The 21999-nt window shown below is 38.5% G+C and overlaps 1 protein-coding gene across 1 annotated transcript in view; it reads right to left on the bottom strand.

The window, feature by feature from the left end:
- Positions 1 to 21999, bottom strand: part of MEF2A (myocyte enhancer factor 2A) — a 48262-nt gene that overhangs the window by 1749 nt on the left and 24514 nt on the right. Inside the window, exons 4-9 of the mRNA XM_009995340.1 lie at positions 18817 to 19039; positions 18575 to 18634; positions 10539 to 10729; positions 5139 to 5265; positions 599 to 725; positions 2 to 131 (exon numbers count right to left, since the gene is read on the bottom strand). Of these exons, the coding sequence (XP_009993642.1) occupies positions 2 to 131; positions 599 to 725; positions 5139 to 5265; positions 10539 to 10729; positions 18575 to 18634; positions 18817 to 19039 (858 nt within the window). The remainder of the gene's footprint in view (position 1; positions 132 to 598; positions 726 to 5138; positions 5266 to 10538; positions 10730 to 18574; positions 18635 to 18816; positions 19040 to 21999) is intronic.

A 21999-nucleotide genomic window follows, 5' to 3' on the forward strand; every position in this document is an offset into this window, starting at 1 on the left:
GGGGCTGCTGCTGCGGGAACCCAGAGGGAGTGACACGGTCCCGGGGAGGGGAAATTGGTTCAGATTTGATGTTGATGTTTTGGTTGGTATTAATGGATAAATTTGAACCCTGAGATAGCTGGCTGCCAGTACTGGGGAAAAGAAAACCAAAAGGCAGAAATAAGAAAACAAGGAAATGGAAAAGAAAGTGACAATTCACGTGGCTGTGTGTGGGCTTGTGGCTCAGCACCCTCCAGGTGAGCATGTAAATAAACACAACTTACTGGAAAGAAGAAACAGTGGAAAATAGCATTAATTAATGGCCTGAATGCATTTCTAGAAGTTAAACATAAATGTTTCCTGTTTCAAATCATCTAAGTTCATCGTGCAGGCCACTCCTTTGTAAGAAACTGGCCCAGCAGGGACACAAGCTGGTCAGCTCGAGCACTGCACTGACAACAGGACCAACAGCAGGAACCACAGATGCTTCTCCAGCCAAGGAGCAAACCTGAAAGGACCCACCCCACCAGCAGACAGGACACTACACTGGTTGTGCTGCAGGTTCCCCAGGGCAGGTTCCTCAGCTGGAAGCAGCTCCCAGGCAGGTGATGGTACTTACACGAGAGAGCTGAGGGCGGCTGGACCGAGATGGTGCTGTTGCCAGGCAGACACTTGCCCGAGGGACAGCATTCCTGGGGAGTTAAATCCCTGCAAGGCAGACAGGTCTGCACTAGTCAAGGAGTAATCTAAGAGGGAAAAACAAATAGATTTTATATATATATACACACACACACACATCAATAAAACAACATGAGAATGTATGTGATACACACACACAAATATAAAGACTTTCTGCCCAAAGCAAAGGCAAGACCCAAAGGAGTCCAAAGATGAGAACTTCAAATTCTAGGAGCAGTTATTGGAGCTTCATAAGGGGATTACAGGACACAAGCCCCCAAATGACAATTTTTTGCATCCTACTTTCAATTTCTACATGCTGTCTCATACAGCTGCTTCTAAACCCACAGGTACAACGTATTTATGCTTTATATATAGAAATGAATTTTACAGTAAGGAAAGTATTAGCATTTTTGAAGATATTTCATCTGTATGGAAGTTTCAAAGTGGAACAAAAAGGGAAGAATTCATACAAGTCATTAGAAAGGAATGGTGTTTGTTGCACTGAACGTGCTGCTGACATCCCAGCTGGTTCAGTTCCCAGCTGAGAGGCAGCAGTTGCACCAGACACACACAGCACTTGGCTGGCTCATGGTACAAAGCTCTCCATTGTCCCACACCCCATATCCAGACCCAGCCACAGAACAGCACTGGCTGCCACTGTCCCTGCTGCCAGGGCAGGCAGGGGGGCTGAGCAGGTCTGGTGGGGTGGGTGCCTGTGGGATGGTGTCACCCAAGTCACAGCAGCTGGGAGCCTTCATGTCCCCTCTGCCCACTCCATCTGTGCAGTCCTCCTGTAACACATCACATTCTCCCTCTCCCCAACTAGAGATGTCTGATTAAACTGTATCAAACAAAACAAAAAATCTCCTTATTTGGAACAATTTCAGTAGTATTTCAGAATACTACTTAACTGGATAAAATACAATCTATCCCTAATCAGCAGGCAGTGACTGCCTGCTCTGGCCATGATCCTTCAGCAATTCTCACTCCATTCACACAGGGACATTTTCACTTTATCATTATCACTCATGCTTTGCTTTCAGGTTTTTAAACAAAGCAGCAAACACTTCTCTGCTTTTTTTTATTTCATAATACAGCTTCCTTAAAATCACTGCTTACCCTCTAGAGAATGCAACAACTGCTACCAGCCAAACGTATTTTTCTACTGCCAGCAGATGAACCAAAAATTGTGCTTAAGTAGGGTTTGTGTTTTGTTTTTAGGGGTTTTTTGGGGTTTGTTTGTGGTATTGTCCTAAAATGACAACACCATGATTTCTCTCTCCTGAGACAACCTTTCTTGAACAGTATTCCCATTCCCACCCACCAACTCATGTGCTGTGGACAGCTTCTAGGTGTTCGCCTCAGTAGCACAGGAGGAAGGCAAGTCCCACACCAGCAGGGTATTGAGCTTTTCAGACTAAAAAAAAACAAAAACAACAAACCCCCCCCCTCCCATGACTGGGACACGCACTCACCCTTCAAAGCAGCCAGACCTATGGCAAGGTGCAAGTGCAGTAAATGTAAACACTTGAGATGGATGTGCTATTCTGTGCCAATGGGATTTCTGGAAGAGCAGACCTGAAGAAAATGCTTACAGGGATTCAGTTTCCATGTATTTTTAATTTGCAATTATGACAATTAACTTCTGGTACTTCAGACAGAAGGTGTCTGATGGCAGGGGTTTGAGGAGATACTTTTCCAAAGGATACACGTGCCACTACCCAATTAGCTGCACGCTCAATTCCCTAAAGAATCACCCATCTGCCAGCAGTGAGAGCAGGACACCCATTTCCATACCTGAGTGGCTTGTTGCAAGATGGAAAGGTTGTTCAGACAAGGGCCTTCTACGTGACAGAAATCGCTACTGCTTAGCATCAAGATACCTTTGAAGTTTGTGCCTTTGCAAAATAACTGACAAAGCCAGTAATACAGTTTATGGCTAGATAAGCACTGTCAAGTCTAAGTTACTAATTAACTCATCTCTGTAGTTTTTGAGCATTTTTTTAAATGCCTCGACTGTTTTAGGGCAAGGAACCCAGTTCCTTCCAGCCCTTCCTCCAGCAACCTGCAGAAAGACTTAATTCGCCAGCAAAGCAAATTACAGAGAAGACTGTATTTGTGCAAAGCTGGCACCCAGTGTTTTTATTACAGATCTAAGAGCTGAATCTATCCCTTCCAGCCCTGAAAAAACCCTGTCAATCCAGAAAACCAATTTTGGTATTTTATCTTATCCATGAACTGCAAAACTGAAATTGCTACCCAGGTGGTGACTACCCTGAGAACACCCAGGGACAATTTGGTGTCAATATCAATTGTTTTTGCAACCCCCCCGTGGAAGACTCAATCTAACAGAAACAATTTTGATCTGTCTGAAAATCACTAAAGGCTAAAGGCTTTCCATGAATTATTGCATTATCAGAAGAATCGGGCTGTTTTTTTAAATCACATCCCAGTGATAAGAGCAGTTGTCCATGGTGAACAACACCAGTTTCAACACTCTGACTTTCAGACTACAGCCCCACTCAGCTTTTTGCTGTTTTTAGCCTGTTTTGACCATCAGCCTATGATTTATTCTCGACAAGGGACACAACACTGTGCCATACACAAGAGAACAAGGGGGTTTGCCAGGTGACAGGTAAAACTCAATATGGGTCTTCTGAGCCAGGACCAGAACTATTTGTTGACCTTAAACAGCCATTGAACACAATATATAAACAATCCTTATGGCAAGTATCAAACCAAGATCTGCATGTCCAGCAAATTCATACTTATCATCCAAGTCAAATCACCAAGTACAGTTCTGCACTCTGCTCACCATCCTGCTACTGCAGCCCCATCCTCTCCCTCATCCATTTCTTTACACGTTACCCCCCTCAGGGCAGAGTCTTTGCATAAACGTTGAGCAGCTCAGTTGGGTGCCACACACATAAATATTTACTGTTAATGATGACTAAAGGGTCCCTGTTAAATTCCAAACCTCAGGAGTGCCAGGAAGTGCCTGGGGCAGCACCTCGGAGGCAAAGCAGTGCAGGGGCTGAGGGGTGGGAAGTGTCAGTTAACCAGCACACCCATACAAAGAGATGGAAGTTGTTTGGCTGGAAGGTGGTTACAAGTCTAACCACAGTGAAGACTTTCAGAGCTAAAAAAACAGTGGGGGAAAAAAAAGTATCAAATACCCGGTTTTTGGGGCAGAATTCACAGAGAATGGATGGTTGCTCCATCTATTCCACCTTCCAACATTACAGACTCCTGTGGCAGCCCTCCCTGCAGGAAAGGAGGCAAATAACAAAACCTCCGTATCACTTGGGCTTTGGCCATCTACAAACCTTGAAGGTTTTCTAGATTTGTCCTGATTAGTTCCTTCTGTCTAGCCAGAGCTGATCAGCCTTAAATGGAAGATCTCTAGGCTAGCTCTGCCCCTGAAAGCTATCACTGCAGAAGAGGGAAGCAAGACTTTTTTATTTTTATTTTTTAATTTAAAAGCCTACCAAGTAGGACTTAAACATTGCCAACACAGTGCTCCTCAGTTCAGAAATTTCTGTTTTCACAAATTATAGCAACTAAATTTGAAAATCTTAACTAGACTTCATCTGAAGGTAACAGTCACCTGGGGAATCATTTCCTTTGTTTTCCTTTTTAGTTGTAAGTAAGAGGTAAAATAGGTGCTGGTTAAATTTATTAGCACTCCTCCGCAATGTAGTTTCTCTGCAGGTGCATTTGAAAATTAAACTGCATCACAGATCAATGGTAATCAACCTGACACCATCAAGACTGCAGCCTTCCAAGGAAATAATTATTAAAAAATCCTTCACTGATTACATACAGGGTCTGTGACAAGTAAAGAACCTTGAGATGAAATTTGAAATCATCTCCATTGGTACAGAGACAAATAGGAAGCACCACATCATTAACTACTTCCCAAATCAACCACTTATTACTTATATTATCAAATTCCTTGCATCACACCCAATTTGGATAAAAAGCTTCAAGGTCCTTCAGACAGAGAGATGCACCGTGGTGAAACGCTGACTGTGCCTTCCCTGAAGCCCCCACCTCACTCAATAAAACCACTGAAGGCCCTTTCTGGGTTTATCCTTCTCAGCTGTTTGTCAGCTGAGAGCCCCACAGTTCCCTGCTGCTGTGGAACGGGAGGGACAGGGTGCTCTCAAGTACCAGCCTCTGCTGAAAGGTGGGCATGTCAGCTCTCAGTTGGAAAGCCTGAGTGCTGCTATGAGCAGTGCCTGTTGTGCCTCTGTGCTCAGCTGTGTGCAGCCTGACTGACTGAGAGCTGCTTCCCCACCTCTCAACATGGACACATTTTACAAACTCACAGCTCATTTTTGATGAGTAAAAGCCTTCATTTGAGCTGAACAGGAAAACAAAGTCAAGTGTCACAGAAACGCAAATTTTCTGGGCTTATGAATCAGAAAAGCCTCGTGCCTCTGACAAATGAAGCCAGGACTAAAACCAGTGCTTACCAGTGTTGTAGGCAGTGGGCATGGCCGAATACACCAGTCCCTGGGGAGGCAGGCTCGGAGTCGTCACAGACACCACAGGGGTAGCCAGAGGCTGTGTAGACTGAGAACTGCTTATCCTTTGGGCATTCTAAAAATGATTAAAAATAACATGTCTTGTGATATCAGTGAGAACAATGGAAAACCAAGTGCTAATATAAAAATAGCTATTTAAATTTATTTGCTTTATTTTTTTGTTGTTAGAAATGCATCCTTTTTGTCAGGATAGATTTTCTAAAAAGCCAAAACATTTCAAGACAACCAAAGTGATCTTGGCAAACTGGAATGAAAAAGTAATTAAGATTAACTTGTCTGTGTCCCATGCATGCAGATTTCAATAGTGTTAGAATTGTAAGATACAAAAATAAATGCAATTTCTTACAGATCTATAAAATTCTCAGAAGTCCTTAAGTGATTTAAGAGTTTTTTAGTCTTATTTTTAAGAGCTTTTAGTCCAGATGGCGAGGTGCAGTTCCACCAGAGAAGAGTCTCCCCACTTCCCAGTTGTTTATTCAATTTTCAAAATTTTAGCTGCCAGTTTTGACACTGCTGACTACACCTGTCCTGAAAGGAACACAGAGATCTTCTAAATTCGTGTTGGTAAGACCTCAGTGATAAAATAATCTTGCTGTTCCCATGGTTCCTGAGAAACTGAGAGAGTACTTGTTATAATGCAGATATGTTTCAAAGCAAATGACACTGCAGTTCACACAGAGCAACTGTGCTTTTTGACAGGAAAGAGCTAAACTAGATTGTCTCAGATTATCTAACAGCAGGCACGTCGTGGCTTTTTAATAAGTCTGTCTTTCCCATGTACTGCAACGAACACCTGTAGCAAACATGTAATTCAAATTAAGCTCTTCAACCAAATTTGCTATTTAGAAAACCTTGTATTAGACACCGTGGTGAATATCACCAGCCAGCCAGTCTGCTCTGTCACAGAATGTGCTGCTCTGTCACAGAAGCAACTTTCAGATTGTTCTTCAAAATACATTGCTCAACACCATTCAGCCACGCCAGATACTGTCAAGAACAGGATATGCTACTTTTTAATTTTTAAACAACAGATACTTAGTTTTATCTGCACAAGTCTTAGAAATACTAGAAGTCTCTACATTCCCACATTCTCACAGAATCATTCCCAAGTAAGAGAGCTGGATTTCAAACTGCTGAAAAGATGTTTTTAAAACAAGCCTAGCTCTCTGAAAAAAATAAATACTTGCTACAGAAGTAGAAGCTGCAAGTCTTTCGTAGAGGTCCATTTCCTAGCTGTAAAAGACTGAAGCTACTACTACTTCCTCCTCATTTCAGACAGGAAGACAAGTATTTCAGTATCTGCAGCTTCATTTTTTCTCCACTCAGATATTGGGAGAGTGAGCAGTAGTAAAAATGCAAGATTCCCTTTATAATAACAGAATGAGCAGGTACAGAAACATGGCTCTATTCAATTTTAAGCTTAATTTTGTGAAGATGAATTGAGGGCTATTATTCCTTAGCTTCTATCTTTCCAATTTAAAGAAAAAGGTATAACACAGCTACCATAGTAAAATTATCTACAACCTTCCAGTGGCTACCAGCTTTTGATCTCTTCCCTGGCTGCTGTTGAAAGCCATCTTTGAGCTTGGTCAGAATTTGGAGGCTCTTTTGGCATTTGTTCTTCAGATGTACCCACCCTGCTTCAGAGCTCCCAGATTTCAAAGCCCTATATCACAGAGAAAAGTCCCACTGATTTTCTGTGTAATTTATCCCTTTAAATCACTTACGTACTTCTGAAAATCTCCACTAGACCAAGTTTATCTGGCATAAAGATACATTATTATAGTAGATTTTTGTGTCTGTCAGGAATTGACCTTTTTCCAAAGCTTTCTTGGATGGCAGTCTATAAAGTTGGGATTACTGTATAATGGAAAAGTTAGAGGCGTATACTGGGAAACAATCCAGACCAAAGGATTTCCCCATGGGAGATGTTTTTTTTGTCTGAATGGCTAATAAAGGTGGTTTTCTGAGGTAATTTATTTCTGAATATAACCCTGACCACTCAGCCATACAAAGACACTAAGAAATATTTAGACTTGTCTCGTACTTGTACTTGGATATTCAGCCAGATTCATTAAACTTTCAGATTATTTGTATTATTTTTGAAACCGGTGCAAATGATGGCAGTAACAGGAGGAAATCAGTCTTTATTTCATGCTATGCTACCCTTCCTATCTGGTTTTCATCTTCAGTGCTGAGTTCCAACCTCACAGAATGGACGTTCACAGACATGGGCTGGAACTGCTTCCTAGCGCTGGGATCAACACAACAACAGAGGTCACACTGCAGGTGCTTCGGGTTTCTTCACCACCTTTCAGGAGGACACCACTGCGTTCTGAGCTTTCTTCCCCTGACAGATGAGCCCTGTTTCAAACCACTAGATGGCCCACGCTCCTCACGCCTCCCAGAACTCAACCCGCCTGCAGCAAGTCACGCTATTTATTTCCCACTGCAAAGAGCACAGCAATTTTCAGCAGGCGGGAATGCTTTAAACTCGGGTGCTTTTGCATTAATTCAAGTTGCAATACTTTGATTAGGCGTTTTTACGTTGAATTAAAGCTTAATGCTTGCACTAGAAACCAGACACTCCTCTGTAAAGGTGAGAGGAACATGCATGACAGCTGTTTGTTACCCCAAGTCATTCCAGTAAATCTTAACAATTTAAATACTGACTTTCAAAAATCATTTCCCTTACATTTGTAAAGCCCCTGCTCATGTTTAAGGTTAAAAAAATAATCAACCAACAGCATGCACTGATCAAGAAATTTGTCACTACATTTTCCATGCTTTTCATGCAATTAGAGCCTCATATTAGCAACAGGTCCATGTTCAAAATCCAATCAAGGAATGCAATAGGCAGAGTTCTTTGTGTCTCTCTACAATTGCCCTCTGATGCAGCATCTTCTGCATGGTTTGTGCAACAGCAGCTAAACAATTTGCAAATTGCTCTAAAAATAAGTTATGAAACATTTTAGCCTTACGTTATTTTCCAGACAGAATGCCAAATGTTAAAACCTTTTGGAAAAAAAAATAATAGAAAAAAATACCCACAAATCCCAAGAGCTTCCTTTCAAAACCAGAACGTCTTTCCACTGGAAAAAGGTAGAATTATGCATTTGCAATTCTCTGTTCCTTTTGGTAAACAGGGAACACCCCTGTGGTTTGATAATCTCACTCAGGATGAAATAATTCTAAACTCCACAAAGGTGACCTCACCAGCAATGATGTCATCTCCTTCAAAATAAGAGAAGTAACACAAGGCTTGTGCTACAGGCTGAGGAACTTCATGAGTGAGGCCACTGTCTAAAAATATTCCAGTAATTTAGGAGATAAGTGGTCATTTATATTTTGCATAAAAGATAGTAAATATCCTATGCACATGGACAGTTACTCTGTAAGACTCTTTTCCAATGTTCCCTCCAAGGAAAAGTGAAATATTTTCACAAAAAAAAACCAAGTTTACAAATGGAAAGTGCTACTAGACTTTGGATATATTTTCAACTTGAATTGGTCAGGTTTTGAGTCTGATAAAACAAATGTATTTTTGTCTGCTACCAAGGGAACACTGGAATTATTTAAAAGATGTAATGAAACTACAGTTAAAAGCTGTAGTAAAAGACATTTTCAGCATCTTGCTCTCTCTTATCACACAGTAGCCCAAACTCACCAACTCCAATTCATCCTCCTCCGACTGTACTCAGCAAACAAGAGGGATAACACAGTTACTAAAAATAGCATTGTTTTCAAGAATGAAAGAAAAAGTCATGCTTGTGCTTCAGGATTTTTATTTATTTTATTTAACAATGTGACTTGGCCACCCAATTCTGTAAATAATACTACAAAGAATTTAATACTTTATGTAATTTGGGTCAATCAAAAAACCTGCACTGAGTGAACACACACTTCGGCAAAATTCGCTCAGAAAGAGTTTAGTAAATGCAAGGACACAGTCAGACATTGAAGACACAGGTAGACACAGAGCAGTTTCTGGCTGTGCTGATCCAATGAACATCCAGCTCAGTAACAAAATATCCTTCACATACAACTATCATACCATCCCAGCACTTCCAAATTCCTCAAAAAGACAGCCAAAACCTGAGCTGAACAGTGTGTTGTTCTTAGCAACACAACACTAAATAAGTACTGTGCACTGCTACCATCAAACTGCATTAACAAAACCCTCTTCTTGTATCTATTTCTAATTAGTTTCAAAGGTTAATTTTCACTTCAATTATCAGTCAGTGTATTTCCTACGTCTTCTGCACTTCAATATTCCTAGAAAAACTTAAAACTTCAAGAATCACTACTCTGAGAATAATTATAGCTTTTGTCACTTGGATTAATTTTGTATTATTAGTCATGAATACCAGTAAGAAATGTAAGCACTTCTGGTACCATAAAAACAAACAAGAATTATACAGAGAGCACTTGTATTGTTTATATCCTGCTCCTCTTAGTTATGGTCCATTATTCCATACACAAAAACTTACACATAGGTGTTGAGCATTTCTACATGACAGTGAAAGACTAAGACCAAAGGACATGGCCAACCAAATTAAAGGAAAAACAGAGTAACTCTTCCTGAAAGACCTGTTCTAGTCTCCATGCTGCGGTTGCCTCATTCCTGACACGAAACTTGTGTGCTATTCCAAATCTAGGCTGAACAAACATTACTACCAACATGCCAAACTGCACAGTATGATTGAAAAGTACACAAACAGGGACTGAGCCTGATCTCATTATCCTTTGATGCCTCCACTGAAGACACGACATCCACCATAGGACACACAAGGTTGCATTCCAGCACACCACATCAAACGAGCGTTTCTCTCAGACCATCATTACCACTGAGCTCCATTTTACATCCCACAGCCATTATGACCCAGGACAAACAGGTACAAAGTGTGCTGTTGGGCACGTTAATACAGCTCCCATCACCACTAAGATCAGCTATTCCTCCACAGGATAATGCATAACCCTTTTTAAAACCCACATCCTCCAAACCAACAAAGTGCTGGGTACCAAGGCAGTGAGATGTCAAATCAGAACAACAAAATCCCAGTCTGTCTCTCTAGGACTGCACTCTAACCACAGTTAGGTCAGACTGCTATTTTACACATTAAAAAAAAAAAAAAAAAGTCTTTAAAAACTTAATTTCTCCTAAAGTAACAACTTGTAACTTAGATTTTCATTAAAGAAATTTCAGAATACAAACACCTTTCTACTACTGTAACCTACAGTAAGCAGATGAGACAGTTCCTTCCTGGGCACGTGGACAGAAGACTTCATTTTTACAAAGCCAGTCATGGAACAAATGTTTTAACTTACCAATGGTGGCATCATACCCTTGCTGGAAGGTGGGATGACAACACGGAGGTCAGGCTTGCGATTGTTCATTCCAAGATTACCTCCTCCAGGTGGAGGTGGAGACTTTGTAGGCATGACTTTGCCTAAGCCATTCCCACCACCAGTAGTTCCAAGTAGACTTGGTGAAGCTCGAGAATTCACAAACCCGTTCCCTGAAAGAGTAAAACCAAATGTATGGTGAGACAGAAGGGAAGGAGTAAAAAAAATGTTGGTGCACATGCACAAATTACAGAATGCTTCTTCTGTAAGACTTCCAATAACAAACTTCTCACAAGAGGCTCAGTATTGAATAATCGAACAAACAAAAACCACTTTCACCAGGAGATCAATATGTAAAGGTAATATCACCTCAAGGTCGCATCGTGGCAGCTTAAACGCTGAGAAGAGCATATTGCCAGGGAACTATTACTAATAACATCTGTTGTGGTTTTTTTATTTTGCCCTTTGAAGTTCCTCCAGGCTGAGCTTGCAAAAAAGTGTGTGCTTTTGCACAACCCCACTTCATCCCAGCCCCCACTGAACATGAACTGTACTGAATTGTTGCCTATGAGGATAATTTTTTTTAAAAATCAGCTCTTATGGTCTCTATTTCTAAAATGTATTCTTCAAGTATCTTCAGGATTTGCAGGACTCCAGTACCTATTCTCTAGTAAAAATTTGTTTCAATTAATTAATACATATTATCTGACTATTATATTCAGCAGTACTGATGGGGAAAAAACCTTTCCCCTCAAATTCATCCCAAGCTCTGGACACAGATACACACGTTATTAATGCCCACTAATTTATTTTATACAGGTCTTTCTCTACCTTACTTCTAATACTCATTCTAAGTAGAATTAGACAAGCCAAAGCCTACAGGTCCTGGCTTCAGCACTGAGGTCTCCAAAAGCTGAACACACTCAAGATACAGGTCTGAGCTGACACTCAAAACAGATCAGAAAAAAGACACAAGTCACAGTTAAGTGCCTACTACTCTCTTTTCCTGTACTGACAAAAGCACCAACCATGTTAAAAATATATATTTCTCAGGAAAAAAAAAAAAATACACATTCCAAAGATTTTATCATATTGGTAGCAACAATTCATAAAATACACACACCACTGCAAATGAAAAAGAAAGCTGTTATGCAAGGGGAATTTCACCACAGGGAACCTATAGTTCACACTCCACATCTTGGGTGTAAGTGTGTATAAATAAATACAATTCACAGTAAGATGTTTATACTAACATTGCAGTCCTGAAAGCAGCCTTTATAGTCAAAATTCTAGGAAAAGTCTATTACACAAAGTTCACTGTGTGTCAAATTCTCTCCTAATAGCCTGTAGCACCATCCTGGCATGAATTTTGCATTATTATTCTAATTTGAATAGGCTCCTATGCCCAATCCAATTTGATTACATAATTACATATTAATCTAAAAGCAATTAAAATAAGAAAGTTGTCAGCGTCACATTCTACTTTCTTTAGGAAAAATGTTAATGCCTTTAAAAGCTTAGCAAGAATGGATCAGTAACAGCACATCACAAAGGTGCCGGGCAGTGAGAAGATGCTCAGCTACTGAGAACTTATCTGTGAATTCACCAGGATGCTCATGAGGGAGCTTCCTCCTCCATCCCTCCTGATCCTTGGAACATGGTGGATCAGTGAACTGCCAAATGCAGCCCTTATTTTGTCCCTGTCCACCACAAGTGGAACCCTACATATTGCTTTATCAATTTAGAAATCAATGTAAGATCAATGTAAGAATTGTAACAAAGCTCTTGTGCCAAGCTGGAGATATTCTGAGTTTTATAAAGGTCTTTTGGAAAACAAGTTCTTGCCTAAGATCTTTAAAGAAAAATCCCGTAAGCAGAATTTACTGGAATTTGCAATGACAGTGTTCTCATTCATATATAGATGGGCAGTAAATTCACAACTTTAAAGCCAGGATTTCAAATTCCAGATTTACTTTCTTTGTGGATTTCCTACTGTGCCAAAAGCCTGACCATCCATGGATGATCTGGTATGTCCCTTGAGTTTTTCAAGGTTAACAGAGCAAGGAGGAGTTATTCTAATTTAGCACTTTACTGAAGCATTTGTATGGAAGGTTTGGGATTACATTTTCTGAGAATTCTACCATTTAACTCAGAAGTTATGAGGGAAAGAAGGAATGTAGACAGTAGAAAGAAGAAAAAGCTTTTATTTTAGCATTCTTCCTCCTGTATAAAATGTCACAGTAAAAACTCATTTTATGATTAAAGTAGCTACATTCCTGAGCAGAAAATGGCAGAATTTATGGGGATGCTTCCAGGTTAGTGATAAAATTTAGTTGAAGTGGCTGGAAAGTTTGGCTGGAGCTAAGAAAACATACTAGAGCTAAATATACTCTTGGCTGTTAGGAGAAAAATAACCACAGCCAGGTCACACAGAAAAACCAACCAACCAAAAAAGAGAAATTAAGTTCTCTGCTACCCCAAGGTTCCTGAAACTGTGAAACAGTTTTCACAGAATCATGGTTTTGTTCAATGCAGTCATGCACCAATACCTACCCCTTACAAAAGAGTGCAAACATAGCTAGAGCCAGCCTACGTAGCATTAGATTGCAAGACACATCTTGCACAATGGACAGAGAGTAAAAATTGACCTGGAAAAAGACGTGAGGGAGGACAAGTTACTAGAAAATAGCACATTTTTCACCAATTTATACCTATAAAATAGTTTTGCATCTTCTGTATACATAAAAAGTGCCAGAATATTTAAAGAACTTAGTGTTACTAAAAAGGTAAAGTCTGGGCTTTAATGTAATAATCAATGGAAATTTATTACTCACAAGGCTGTCAGTGTCACCTTTTATATGCTAAAGCTGTGGTGCTCTGAGTTGAAATTGCAGAACAATAACACTGTGTATAAACAATGGAGTTCTGTGCAGCATTTTAGTCTGTCCTATGATACCATTTCCTGTCCTCTGTTTTCAAGTATTTCGGTAGCTCGTGTGTTAAATCTGGACAGTGTCTTTCTTCCACACCCAGCACAGTCATTTCCTGAAGCCCTTATTACAAGGCTCTGCCAGTCCCTCAGACATTTCATGCTTTCAGTGGTACTGTCAAAAACAACAAAGTTCTTGCCATTACCTTCTCTGCACAGCATCATTCAGCAGCAGGGCAGAGCCAAAGCATTTTTTCTGACAAAAGGCTGAGCATTTAATAAAATGAGGTTTTAGGAAAAGACCAAATATATATACAAGGAATGGAAGAAATAATGCATCAAATGTGCAGTAGTATGGGTATTAATCCACTAACAGCCCTTTGCTATAAATAACAAGCAGTGAATATTTAGCAAACACTGAAGTATATGTATTGATTATTTGAAGAATCCTATGCTGGGGTTGCAGTAAGACTGCAGAATACTCATTTTTAATATGAAACTTAGCCTTTTTTTCCTGTTAATAATCTAATAAGAAAATCAAATTACAAGTTGAGAGTGAAAGGATAACTAAAAGCGTGGTATTTCTTAGAGTAAGGTCAGGAGCCAGAAAAAGAGAATGATTACAGGATGATGCAACTATAAGGCAGCTCGCCAAACTGGGGCTTTAATAACCCCATAAATTCTACTTACTATTTTGTATAATACAGAAATTGTATCAACCCTGCCCACTATAGATCTTTCCAAAGACAATTACTTTACATTTAAAAATACCATCAACCTGAAAAAAAATGGCAAAAGAATATAGAATCCTATGTGAGTGTAAAATATGATTACTGTGTTTACTTCCATTGGAACAGTTGTATTTAATTCTAGTTCTTTACAACAGACTATGAAAGCATTTTCAAAACACTTTCTTGGAAAACAGACACCAATGCAAAGATGGCAAGATTTCAATTATGATTTTAAATAAATATTACAATTAGAATTTAATTGGATTTTATAACAAACATTGTCCATGTGCATTAGCCTACTTCTTTAGTCAGAAAATGTTTACTTTTGAAATAACCTCTTTTCTGAAGCTAAATGTTAAAAACCACCCATTTTAACAACTGTATATTCTGCCTTCAGAAACATAATACAGCTTAATCTCATTTATTGTCCTGCAGCCCAAGACGTAGCCTTCAATTACATGAGCCAGACTCATATTTCACTACATAAATCACATCAGCTGAAACAATGAACACACGTGGCTGGAAAGTACTCCATGTACTTATTACTACTCCAGGAATAAATTATAGTCACTGATGCCATTAATCTTTTTTTTGTGTTGTTCACCTTTGGAGAAACTGAACAGTTATACACAATTTTGGAAAATAATTGTGGACAAGCAGCTAAGCTGTGAAAAATTAAGCAAAAAGAAGAATGGGAGCAAATAAATATTTATGCCTCAAATGACATCACGCAACCCAAACATCATATAATTAGAAGTAAACAGAAAATTGTGTTTGCAATAAGCCATCGATTCACTATGCACCTAAAAGAGCAGATAAAATCTAATGAAGAACATTAACATGTAGACCTTGGGGCAGGGGGGGAAATATTTGCAAATAAAAGTATTTCCACTGATCTTTACAAATCAGTACTTCAGGCAATACCTTTGACAGTAATACAAGATTTTGAAACATGTCTAACATGTAAGATTTGTATTTTTAAGGCAGTACTTCAGATATTAAAATGCAGCAAAAAGAAACACACAAGACTAAGTGTCAAAGGGAATGCTTACTCATGTTACACAACTAAAAAAACCCACTCACTGCCCAGGTTGCTGGATTTTTTTTAATTTTTTTTTTTTGCCTAAAGCTACATAAAAGGAGAGACAATTATCAAAGATATTTTGAATTTAAATGGGCCTTCTTCAAGACCAGGGTTATTATTCAGAATGCCACAGCAAACCTAAAACAAAGGCATAAAGTTGTTGCATCTAAGTGTTATTCAGCCTCATGTGAAAAGTTGCCAAGTAGCAAGTGGATGCCTTTTAGGTTTTCTGTCAACTGAACAATGGACAGGTAATGCAATCAGAGTTCTGCTTTCTGAGCATCTTGATTGTTACAGATCCATACAAAGCCAGAATAAAGAATGGCCAACAGAAGGGATGTGTTTAGAACATCTGAAGAGATGTGGTGGTGCATCCTGGGTCGAAACTTCATGCACACAGACATGCTGCCCTACTTCAACCCAAACGGAACAGGTTTTAGCACTCACCACAGGCAACAGTAGCATGAAAATTAGTGCTTCAAAACATTTGATCTGATTAATCGAAAAAATAAATTAGCTCAAAAGCAAACACTGTCATAATGCCAGACATTTTTTCTCCCCTTGAAACAGATACACTTGCCAAGTAAAAATTTTCCACAAATGTTTATGTGGTGGGTAAAATTTTGAAAATATTACTAAATAAAAATGCTTTTTCAGAGTTATGACAGCTGCCTATGAAATAAGCTCTCAATATTACAAGATTACCACCAAATTTTCTGTTCGAGACATAAAAAAACCCACCTACCAATCTTTCCTACAACACTTGGGTATTTTTACTCAGTCATTTCCCACAGGATAAAGGTTCAGCTGGCAGACTGACTGCTAAGGGATCTGTTCTATTCCAGTCCAGGTTCACAGGACTTGAGAGAGAAACTCATGAACTACATATGAGCCATTTTATGCAACATCTTTGTTTGAACTGTCCCCCACCTATGCAAGATGACCTTTACATGCTTTTTAATCAGAGATCACAGAATCACAGAATCCTAGGGGTTGGAAGGGACCTCAAAAGATCGAGTCCAACCCCCTGCTAGAGCAGGATCACCTGGAGTACATCACACAGGAACTCATCCAGATGAAGGTGTCAATGAAATGAGAAGAAAATCTCAAAAGCTCAAAACTTCATGTCAAGATTTGGGCTTTTCCTTTGTCTAGAAAAGAGTATCTAGGAATGTGGGTATGCCAGTAATCCATCTTTGACATCTCTCCTATAAGTTGTGAGCTGCAAATCTGACACATGACCTTTCACAACTATATCCAGAGAAGAATTCTCTGTTCCTGAGAAGTTAAAAAGAAAAAAAAGAAAACTAAAAAAAGAAAAAAAATATTTTTTAAGGTTACTCTACACTAAATGTAGCAAGAAACTAAACCCATTGTTCTCTGCAGACATAATTAACTCGATATACACACTTCAGTGGCAGCTGTCAAGCTTAAATTGATAAGTTAGTAGATTTACTCAATCTGGTTATATATGGCTTCCTGATTTTGTTTGCAACTATGAAGGTTTCCATTCACCTGACAGTATTTAAAAGAAGCCATGCCTTATCCTAGTAGAATCATAGAATGGTAAAGGTTGGAAGGGACCTTAAAGATCATCAGGTTCCAACCCCCGTGCTATGAGCAGGGACACCTCCCACTAGGCAGTGTAGGGCTCTGAGGCTTAGCATTCTGGTGCTAACTAGCTGTTTTGCTAGAGGTACTTCTTCTAGGTGCTCCACTGTTCCTGCATAGCCATAACTCGTATGAAAAATCTTTCTAGAAGTGAGTGGGTACATGTATAACATTCTGGGTGTGATGTTCTGGAAAGTAAGAGATAAGTGATGCATTTTGACTTTTCACGTCAACTATTAATAAATGCGAGAAGGAAAACATTTTACTGCATTAAATATGTTCACCAAGCTGCTGTAACTTGAGTATATCTAAAGTTTAATATTCTATAGCAAGTGCTGCAAACAACTGTTTTAGTTGCTTATTGAAGTAAGTAGTTTTACATCTGAGGGTGCTGTTAGTGAAGTCTGATTTTGGAGAAGAGGCCTGAAACAAATTGATAATAAACTTATTATTTATTGAGAAATACTATGGAAATCAACATCTGACCTTCACAGTTTCTAAAAATGGCCATCTTTTTCAAATGCACAAGTGTCCTTCTCTTAAAATTTTGCTTACTTGATAGAAACTACACTTTAATATTTCATATCTTTGCTGCACATAGCCAAAGAATGGATGAAGAGCTGAAAGTCAATCCTGTGCCTTAAGCCTTGCAGTTGAAGCATTTTTTATTCATGAATTCAACTGCCTGACTTTATCTTCCAATAACTTTCTTCCAGTTGCCACACTAAGTAGCCAGTGGGCAAATACTGAAAGGTCAACAGTTGCTTCTCTAATTCCTTAGTATGAACACATACCAAGGAGAGTGATGTGTAGTTCCAAAAGTGATCTTCAGTTACCAAGGCATCCCAAGGAATGGAAGGAACATGAAGAAAGTGGGTAAACTGTCATTTATTTTGTCTTTTTGTGGTGTGATAAATTTCAATGGCTGCCTGTCCTCTACCAGAGTACTAGATTTTGTTTAGGAGAGACAAAATGTTTGTTTTTTTTAAATTAAAAATGCTACTATCTCTTCTTACTGAAGCCCAGAAAATACAATTAATTTTATTTCTGGCAGGATCTCTCATTTGTTTTTGAAAGAAACTCTGATCATCTTCCAAAATAAAGACAGAACCTTGCTATCAGCTTCCAAGATTTATTGCTTTCTTTGTATAATTGCTAGAAAATAATTAGCAAGATACACATGGCAATGCAAACAATACAGTCTGTATTTTCTTCATTTTGATTGGCAACACAACTAGTATCAGCCATCCAGGTCTTGTGAATACTAAAGCTGAGAACACAGCTGAGTTGTGTTTAGTGTTATAGTTCAGTAAGTGCACTGAATTTCATGTGAAGTGAGAAATGTGGTGAACATCAGGTGGCTTTAGAGTGCTCTAATTACACCTGCAGAGAGACACAAAAGCAAGAGCAGCATGCTGCTACTGAAAACCACTAAAATGAAAAATGCAAATATTACTGAAGTGGAAAGAGCATGGCAGTAAAATGTTAAACCCCTGATAAGAATTTACAAGACTTGACAATTACAAGGCAACTAAGAAAATTACAACCTTTGTTCTTCCACAACCACTTTTTCAAAAGAGTTGAAATAAAGAATAGCTTTTGATTAACTGTGAAACTAAAACCACAAAACTATTCTTCAACAAAGACACAATACCAGACTTACCCACTGGACTGGTACCAGCTCCATTTGGCACTGTGAGGTCAGTGGTCCCCAGCATTCCACCTAATAAACATAAGCCAGAGCATTAAACTTGCTGTTGTCACAGTATCACATCATTTTGTACTTCAGAACTTTGGGTCTTCAAAAAATAAGAAAATGCACCAATACCATTAAGAACTTGTTACTCTCTTTTGCTTAGGGTGGGGGTTTGTGACCAAAAAAAATCCCAAAGCATCAAATCTTACCTGCGTTGCCAGTACTTGGTGGTCTCTGGGGAGGGGCCCCAGGTGATACGTTGCGATGCAGGGTGGTCTGAGGAGGGGAGAGCATGGTGGTGTCTGTTAAGGAGGAGCTGGCTGCCAGCGAGGGTGATACAAGGGAACTCCCTGGGTTACTGTAGGTTAAAGTGTTGGGATTGGACACTGGAACCGTAACCGACATCGAGAAGTTCTGAGCAGGCAAGCCAGGCTGCAGAAAGACAAGGAACACATAACAGACAGCAACGTTAGCATTAACTGTGTCTGCAGAAACAGCACTTTATAAAAATACACATTCATGTTTGCCAATAATTAATCAGGTGGGTGGTTTTTTTCCCAACAAAGTTAATTGTTAGTTTTTAATATTAAGCATACAATTTTAAAACATCCATTTGTTGTAGATATGGTGTTAAACTCTAATACATCATATAAATACAGTTTCAAAAGAACTACTCACAAACTTCTAAAATACTGAGAGTTCAAATATAAAAAATGGAAGATATTCATACGAATTCACAACCCCAGAAAGACAACAAATTTATCAGTTAATTTAGATTATTACAAAGCAATGACAAGCTCAACATGTCTACAATCAACAAACTGTTGCACCTACAAAATGTAAGCGTAAACATGCAGATTACAAAATCAACAATCAGTTATTACATAAAAAAGAAAGTTAGTGTTAACATTTCCTATTATTAACCTTGCCAAAATATTGCCAATTTTCAATTCTAATTTTTTACATTATTATTTAAAAGGCAACATATTTTTCTGAAGTATATATGTTTGTTATCCAACAAGTATTTGAATCAAAAGCTTAGATGCCTGCCCATCTATGGTACTCATTGGGCTATGACTAACTTCTTTGGCCTTTGTCTCATTCCTATCCTTTGACAGTGATGAGTTTCTGAAACAAATGAGACTATTTTCTTTCACAACTTTCATAATTGCTGGAAACAAAACCATTACACGTACAATTTAAGGATAAATATTCCTTAGTATTTATTAACAGAACAGAAAGATAGTAGTTTTAATTTAGAAGTGAAATGCAGATGACAAAACACTCATGACCCAGCAAGTATACTTGATAAGACTTACTTTTGCCACATGCAACTTAAAATTTACGTAAAATTATACTTCTGTATGACAGTTTTGACAATACTAGAGCTACAACAGCTATACTAATTAAAAGAGCATAATACATTTTCTACAAGAAACAAAATCTCTCAGTAGTGAGAGCCAATGACACTGTTGCTAGTGAGGCATTCCTAAGAATAATTATCAATTTCTGGCACAGAAGGAAGGAAAAAGTAATGAAGCATAGCAACTTAATGCTAGCAAATCATTTGCAGTATCTAACTAATGACAAGCTGTTCTGGTATTTGTTTTCACAGGAAACTACTTCAAAAGACTATTTAACATCTACCAAAAAAAGGTGGATTTTAAACAGCATGCTCTCAAGTAAATCAAACTACAATTGAAATAGCTGAAGCATGCCTTAAAAATGCTAGAAGCATTTGGAACATTTTGTCTGTAGGTTTCTCAATATAGGACTAATAAATGACACCTTCCTCACACCTTGCAAACAAGGCTGCCTCTGCCCATCTACAGGACTCATTTGGTTATGACTGAATTCTTCACACTTTGCCTCATTCCTATCCTTTGACAGTAATGAGAGCACTACAGCAAAAGGAAACTATGTTCTTCTACAGAACCATAAATACTGGATCTAGAACCAAAACAGGTCCAATTTAAGTTATAAATACAGAAACATAGAGCTAAACAATAACATTGTACTTTTTTATTTACACTGATGCCCACACAGACAAATTCAGGCTGTTCCTGAAGACCAGAGACAACCAAGGGAGAGGAATTTAGGTGTATTAGAGACGAGGCCTGAATAAGATGTCTCAACACAGAAATGCCGGATATCAAAAGCTTCAAAACAAAGCAGGAACAAAAGATAGTGGCTTCATTCAAGTCTAAAGAACTTGCTAAAAGAAGTGACGCTGGGTGTCACGACTTGTCAGTTTGCTGTGAAAGTCTGTAGAGATGGCCTCATTGCTCTGAACAATGAAATAATTTCTAGTATCAGCATGTCATTTGGGGACACACTACTCAATTACCCCAGGATCTGTGCTGATTAACCTAGCCAGTCCACTTATTTTAATTGCTACAAGATTTGCAATGTTAAAAAATTCAAAGGCTACGGCAGAGTTCTGTATTAGTTTTGTTAGAAAATACTTCCCCTGTCATACTCTACATTAATTGGTTTTGTAGATGGAAAAGTCATCATGTACACCTCCTTGAAAAATGTGCAAAATTTACACTACTGTTAACCCCAAATTTCTGGAGTTGTGGAGCCCAGTAGTTCTCTTCCAAGAGCCCACATCCACTAATTATTTTTTTTTGCTATAGACTCCAAAATTAGATTTATCAAACTAAGGAAAACATTAATAATCTGTCCAGTAAATAAACGGCATTTAGAAAATGACTATTTCATTTCTTAATTAAATAACACTAAAATGGAAAATTGTCCTCTCATCACAGTACAGGATGGATCATATCATTCTAAAGCAATTAGGTGACTTACGGCTGCTAATCAGTTAAGACACTTGGGACAAAATTTTCAAAGACCTTTCAGTGTCCATGGAAACATCTGTTAGAATTCCAATAGCAGTAAGATACCAATCTTCTGAGGTTCCCATTGTGCACCAGTCTTTAAATATCTACCTGTCTACATCCAGTTTTCAGCCAAATAAAATTCACCTGATTTAATGGCAAAATTAATCCAATTCTATTTGCCTGTTTATAACATGTCTTAAAATCTTGATTAACAAACAGATAAAGAGCTACAAGATTTAAATAAACTACCCACATCCCACGACAATATCTATCTTTATAAAAATATTTTAGGTAGGATTAGGCAATACAGCTAGGCTCCTGAAATTTAGAAGTGTTACCTCATGTTCACAAGGTATGAAAAACTGAGTGCAGAACAAAAGCTAGAGAGAAATCTTATACTTCAAGGTAAAATGTATTTTAACGAGATCAAGTGTCAACATGTCAACTGTTCTCAAAAGTACACATTCTCTTCTCAAACCATTACATCCTCTTGTCTTTGCAGTGGTATTCAGTGGTAAGCAAACACTGAAAATTCTCATGCACATA

The sequence above is a fragment of the Chaetura pelagica genome, unplaced genomic scaffold (genome assembly GCF_000747805.2).
Source record: "Chaetura pelagica isolate M959 unplaced genomic scaffold, ChaPel_1.0 scaffold453, whole genome shotgun sequence".
NCBI classification, from domain to species: domain Eukaryota; kingdom Metazoa; phylum Chordata; class Aves; order Apodiformes; family Apodidae; genus Chaetura; species Chaetura pelagica.